Source organism: Monodon monoceros, unplaced genomic scaffold (assembly GCF_005190385.1).
Source record: "Monodon monoceros isolate NGI ecotype Baffin Bay Population unplaced genomic scaffold, NGI_Narwhal_1 Super_Scaffold_3, whole genome shotgun sequence".
NCBI lineage: Eukaryota > Metazoa > Chordata > Mammalia > Artiodactyla > Monodontidae > Monodon > Monodon monoceros.
This window is the reverse complement of record NW_021703780.1, coordinates 95919731-95925730: the sequence shown is the minus strand read 5'-3', so window position 1 is coordinate 95925730 and position 6000 is coordinate 95919731. Positions and strand designations below refer to the sequence as shown.

Sequence of the window (6000 nt, the reverse complement as noted above, 5' to 3'; positions counted from 1 at the left end):
AATAGCTTCTATTATTAAAAAAAAAAAAAAAAGCTCCCTCCTCTCAGGAGATGGGCTAAAAATATGAAGTTTTAAAAGCAATTCAGTAGAGGGCAAGTAGGCCCATGAATGCCTTGGGTTTGGCGGTTGCTCCAAAATGCCACCCTGATGGCAGAGCCCCACCTCCTTCTGCTCCCAGGCCCATGGCCGTCGGTAGAGCCCAAACGCTGGGGTATGGGGCTGGCATCTCATGAGCACTGGGCTCCTGACCCTCTTGGGGACACTTCAAGCCTGGCTCACCCCCCAGGTCCTCACACCCTGGGCTCATCATTTTCCCTTGGTCCCGTGGTTTCCCCACCTGGGAGAGCAGGGCCCTGCGCTCCTGTTTCCCAGGGCCCCGAGTCCAGGATGTCCCTGCCAGGGCAGAGGCCAGGCCATGTTTAAAAACAAGGCGTTCGCTCCGAGAATGCAGAGCCGCCAGAGGGCACGATCAGCGTCAGTTTCCAAGCTGGAATTTGGGCTGGGCTCACCGATGTAATTTCATACAGAAAAGAGATCTCAGGGCAGGTGCCAGAAAGTGGCAGCTATGTGTAAAGGATACCGCCCTTATCATCTCCTCGTTTTGGGGTTCTCGAAGAAACTCCATCCCACAAACCAAAGCCCAAACAGGTCACAGCACAATGCTGATCGGGGGCCTGGGGCCCGGAGATTGAGACCTCCTGCTGCCGTGAGCCGGGACCCCACGAGCCACCCAGCTGAGCTCGAGGTCTCCTTAAAAGTCTCACAGCTTCGGTTTCGGGGCTTCCTATACAGACATTGTTAGGCCTCTACACCTGTAGTTTGTATCTCTGGCACATGTGCCTTCAGCTGCCTTAGGTAGTGTTACTTGTACAGTCACGTGATAAACTTAGTACAGCTCCCCCAACCCAGGAGGGGCAAACTCTCCCCTTTCTGAGCCTGGACCTAGCCCCTGGGAGCCGTCATCAAAAGAATAGTGGTGACCACTTAGATCCGCGCTGTCCAGTAGAGACATAATGTCAGCTGCATGTGTGATTTTAAATCTCCTGGTAGCCACGTTAAAAAGAAAAATCAGAAAGAGACAGGTGAAATTAATTTTAATAATGTACTTAAGCTAATATGTCCAAGTCATTATCAAGCCAACTTGTAATATTTGATAATATACAAGTTATTAATGAGGTATTGTACATTTCTCTTTTCATAATAAGTCTTCAAAACTGGATGTGTAATTTACACTTACAGCACATTTCACATCAGACCAGCCCTGTTTCCAGTACTTAATAGCCCCACGTAGCAACCATATTGGGAGGCTCAGGCCTATAGATTCTTAAGCCCCAGAGATGAACCCTCTTCACAGAGGACAGATGGGCAGAGTCCTGATGGAATGATCCAGGCTGTGAGGTTAAACAGAGCTGGGTTCAAATGCCAGCTTTAACCCTCAGTAGGTGTGTCACCCTGGTCAAGTTGCTTTGCCTTGGCTTCTTTGGTTGCCAGAATGGAGTACAAGAGTCCATGAAGGTTTCATAGGATCCTCGTGACATCAGATGAGAAAATAAGTGCGGAAGAACTTTACAAACTGTGAAGTGTGTTGCAAACTCAAATTGCTGCTGAATGCATCCATTCCACATACATTTATTGTTCCTATTATCACAGGTTATGATAAGAGACACTGCAAGAGCACATAATTCTACCAATACTCATTTTTTAGTAACATGACCTACTATAAAATTATTCTAATTGCACTCCTTTTTTACCCTTGGTATAAAGAGTTATAATGAGGGCAAGAATAAAGGAAATCAGATTCTTAGGCACAGACTAGAACAACATCTGACTCAGCCTTTAGCTAAATGCACCTTTTCACATCCATCCTTGCCAGATAGGGTCACTGTGTCATAAGGGCCTGCAGTAAGAGTGGTGGTTCCTTGAGAATCACTTTATGTGCATTATTTGCTTGAGAACCTGGAAGAAGCTAGGAGTGTGATGCTGGGAAGAGAGAAAGGACAGTGAATATAAGAAAATTAATAATATGTCGAGTAGGATTTCATTTTTGTCATAAATTTTAAAAGAAAGGATATCGATATGTAAGATGTATCCGTGCTAGGTGGTAGGATTATGGTTGATTTACTTTCTTTGTTGTGTATCTATATTTAAAAGAAATTTGTGATTTTTATTACACAAGTTATAGTATGTATTCATTGTAGAAAAATAGAAGCTATAGATTTTTAAAAGAAGGCAATAACAATCCTATAAATCTACCACCCAGAAATAATGACACTAATATTTTGTTTATTTCCAGATAGTGTCCTATGTCTATTAACATATGTACAACTTAAATTTATTCACTTTGGGTGAAACCAAAGTGACAGTGAAAACCAAGCACCACCAGTGAAAGATGATACCTTTGAAAAAACTCATAACCAAATAAGGAATTTATTTCTGTTAGGGTGTAAGAGGAAACTATTTGAAGTAATCAGAAAGGACCCAATCTTCATTTATCATCCTTTTCCCTATTTTTTCCATAAAGAATACAGATTACTTCTGTAATCCAAATTAATAAAGTCAACTAATCAACTCTTTTAAATGCCTCAAATAATTTAAAAGAAACGAAAAAGAGAAAGAGAGAGAGAGAGAGAGAGAGAAAGGGCTGCACACAGAAAAGGAGTCCAGATGACAGGGGCTGTAGCAAGCAAGATCCTTCGCACATGTGTGAAGCAAAGGGGCAGCTCTGCCTCATTTCCTGCATGTTTACACCGTGACCCTGCCTCCCAGCTCCCTCTCCTCACTGTTGCCATCTCACCTGCCCCTTCCCCCAGAAAATGATGAAGGACAACAACCTGGTCCGCCACCTGGACGCCTGTGAGACCATGGGCAATGCCACGGCCATCTGCTCGGACAAGACGGGCACACTCACCACCAATCGCATGACGGTGGTGCAGGTTTACGTGGGCGACGTCCATTACAAGGAGGTCCCCGACCCCAGCTCCATCAACGCCAAAACCATGGAGCTGCTGGTCAGCGCCATTGCCATCAACAGCGCCTACACCACCAAGATTCTGGTAAGTGGTGCAGCCTCCACCAGAGGGAGGAGCGTCCAGGGGGCGATACAGAAGTACTGGGCAGGCTAAGCAATGTGATACATAATTTTAAATCCTACTGATGTATTTTGGGTGGTCAGATAGTAAGCAGCTTCTTTCTCTTTGACTTAGCTATGCTGTTTGCATGACACAAAAAAAAGATTGTTGTTAATTGTGTTTTTTAGACCCTGTCATTGCCCTCCCTACCAAAAAAATAGTCTTTTTATTAGTTAGCTTCTGCTGTATAACTACTCCAAAATGTAGTGGCTGAAAACCAGGCTGTGTATTTAGCTCACATTTCTGTGAGTCAGGAGTTCAGGCTGGGCTCAACTGGGGGACCATGTCCTCGTGTATCTGAGGTGGGTCACATCCACAACTCTGCTGATCTTGGCAGGACTCTAGGCTGATCTGGGATGACCTCGGCTGGGACGGTTCATCTCTGCTCTGTGTGGTCCCCCTCCTCCAGCAGGCTAATCTGGGCTTTTCACGTTGTCATTTTGCCACATCCTATTGGCCAACACAAGTCGAGAGGCCTGTCCAGATTCAAGCAGCAGGGAAATAGACTCCATCTCTAATGGGAGGAACTTCAAAGTCACATTGTAAAGGGCGTGGATTCAGAGAGGGTACTAATTGTGGCCATTTACACAATCTACCACTGGCGACGACATTGTTGTTAGTAATAGTAGTGGTAGTACTAGTTTTGTTAAGAAAAACTCTCATATTCCTGTCTCAGTTCAGCTGCCTGGACGCGTCATGCTAGAATCCCTGATTGGTTTAGAAGCATAGGTTGCCTTTTGGTGATTAACCAGTATTCGAATGAAGAGAAATACAAACTTGTCCATCCAGAGCCCCGTCGGCTCCTAGATGTAGGACATTTCTACAGTGTGAGCATCTGGGTGAGCAGCTGAGCTTTCCTGCTTACCCCGCCAACGTGCCCTAGCCCTGACCTCTCCTTCGGCTCCTGAGCCGGCCTGAACCTTCAGGATCAGGCTGGGTGGCGGGAGTGCCAGAAGCTTTCTCAAATCTGAGAGAAGAGCACAAGTCAGCGGCAAAGGGCCAAAGGCTGGTGGGGGGTACGGGAGGAGGTGAGTCCTGCCTCTAGACACTGGGGCTGCAAGGACTGCACCTGCCCCTGCGGTTGAGCAGGTACTCCTGCATCAGCCCTGAGCTGCAGGCTGGGGAGGCAGCACTGACAGAAGGAGAAAGTAGGTCGGGAGAAAGCGTGCAGATGGATGATAGAGGATGCTGGGGGCGGCAGGAGCGCGGGGCGGGGGAATGCCAGAAAAGACGGCGTTTTTGTCTTCTCCCCACCCCACCCCATCCCCTACCTCCCAGCCCCGATTTGGGAATCAAGGGAGGTTGACGATGCTTTATTCTGTTCCCCAGGCCTTCCTAAAATAACTGAGATGCTGTTAATGATCTCGTCCCGCAGAGAGGGGAGTGGGGCAATTCCCAGAACAGGCTTCTGGTGATGGGGGTGGCTGTGTGGGCAGAGCCCTGCAAGATGGGCTTGAATTGAGATGTATATTATGCAATTACAGTCAAAAAGGAGTTCTTGGATCTGCCAGGAGGGCTGCAAAACATCTTTGCAGCGATAAGGCTCAATTAGGCAGTGCTTCACAGCACCGGTGGCAAAGCTAAAATTCATTTCCAGATGTCGTTGACTGAGGCTGTATCCAGGTGGCTTAAAGGACAGGGGTCCATCAGTCCGCCTTGGGGAAAAGTGTATCTGCCAAGCCTGGAAACAGCTCAAGGACCTGGGAACCGGGATCCTTGGTTTGTAAACAGGCCAAGTCACTTACCTCTCGGGCACCAGTGTCCCCTTCTGTGCCTTGAACCCTGGCATCCTAGAACCCTTGTGCCTTTCTTTCTGGGGCTTCCCTGAAAGAACCCTGGCCACACGGTTCTCTTTGCTGGGCGCTGATGGCCGTCAGTGTGGAAGGGACAGCAGAGGCCCCTGGTATGTCTGGGTGGTAGTTAAAGCTCACACTCTGGAGCCAGACGGCCTGGGTTCAAATCCCTCACTAGCTGTGTGACTGTAAACAAGTTACTTAACCTCTCTGTGCCTCAGTTTCCTGGGGGAGATGATAGGATTACTGTGAGGATGAAATGAGTTAGTAAGTGGGAAGTGCTTAGCACAAGGCCTGGCGCATATTCAGCGCTCAGGGTGACTAGCGTTGTTGTTTGTCAGCAGTAAAATCATCCCTTGGTAACCAGGCAGAGGCTAATCAATAAACGAATAGACAGCAGAGGCATCAGGGCTACAGAGGGAAAGGGTCTTGCCCAAAGTGACACAACCAATTAGTGGCAAAGCCAACTTATAGATACCCTAAAGCCAGCTATTGAGCAGGGTGTCCAGATTCGGTTCTTGGTCCTTGAAACCAATCCTGCATCATCTTTAGTATTGGTTGGTCTCAGGAAGGAAGGCCTGCAGTCCAGAGGGTCTGATTCACAGCCAGAGCTGTCAGCCATATTGGGAGAAGGGGCTCCCAGGGACTGCCCTTCTAGGCCTAGAGGAATTTTGAGAAAAGTCACAGGCTGTTCAGTTGAGGGTGGAAGTCCAGCCACCCTCCAGACCAGTCTGGGAAATCTAGACTGCAAAACATCCTTACCATGCAAGAGGAGTCGGGCAGGAAAGGCACGCAATGTCCCCACACTACCCATAAGCTTTGGTTGGGAAATGAGCTTGGCCTGGGAAACAGACCATGGGCAAGGCTGTATTTCCCCCTGTACGAGCGTGCCGATTCTTCTGTGTCTTCTTGCAGTCTGATGCAGGCTGTGTGCCCTTTGAGAGGGAGAGACACAGCTGAGTTATCTCTGCTCCCCCCCAGCATAGGCTCTTGGGAAGTACTGGTTGGGCGGGTGAGGTCAGTGAATTGACTGGTGAATAAATTTATAGATATGTATCAGTGAGATGAAGACTAGGTAG

General features: G+C 47.8%; 1 protein-coding gene across 2 annotated transcripts in view; it reads left to right on the top strand.

The window, feature by feature from the left end:
* The window catches only part of ATP2B2 (ATPase plasma membrane Ca2+ transporting 2), a 194675-nt gene that overhangs the window by 144946 nt on the left and 43729 nt on the right, over nt 1-6000 (top strand). For both annotated transcript variants that reach the window (XM_029242567.1, XM_029242568.1), the window contains one exon: nt 2811-3053. In XM_029242567.1, the coding sequence (XP_029098400.1) occupies nt 2811-3053 (243 nt within the window). The remainder of the gene's footprint in view (nt 1-2810; nt 3054-6000) is intronic.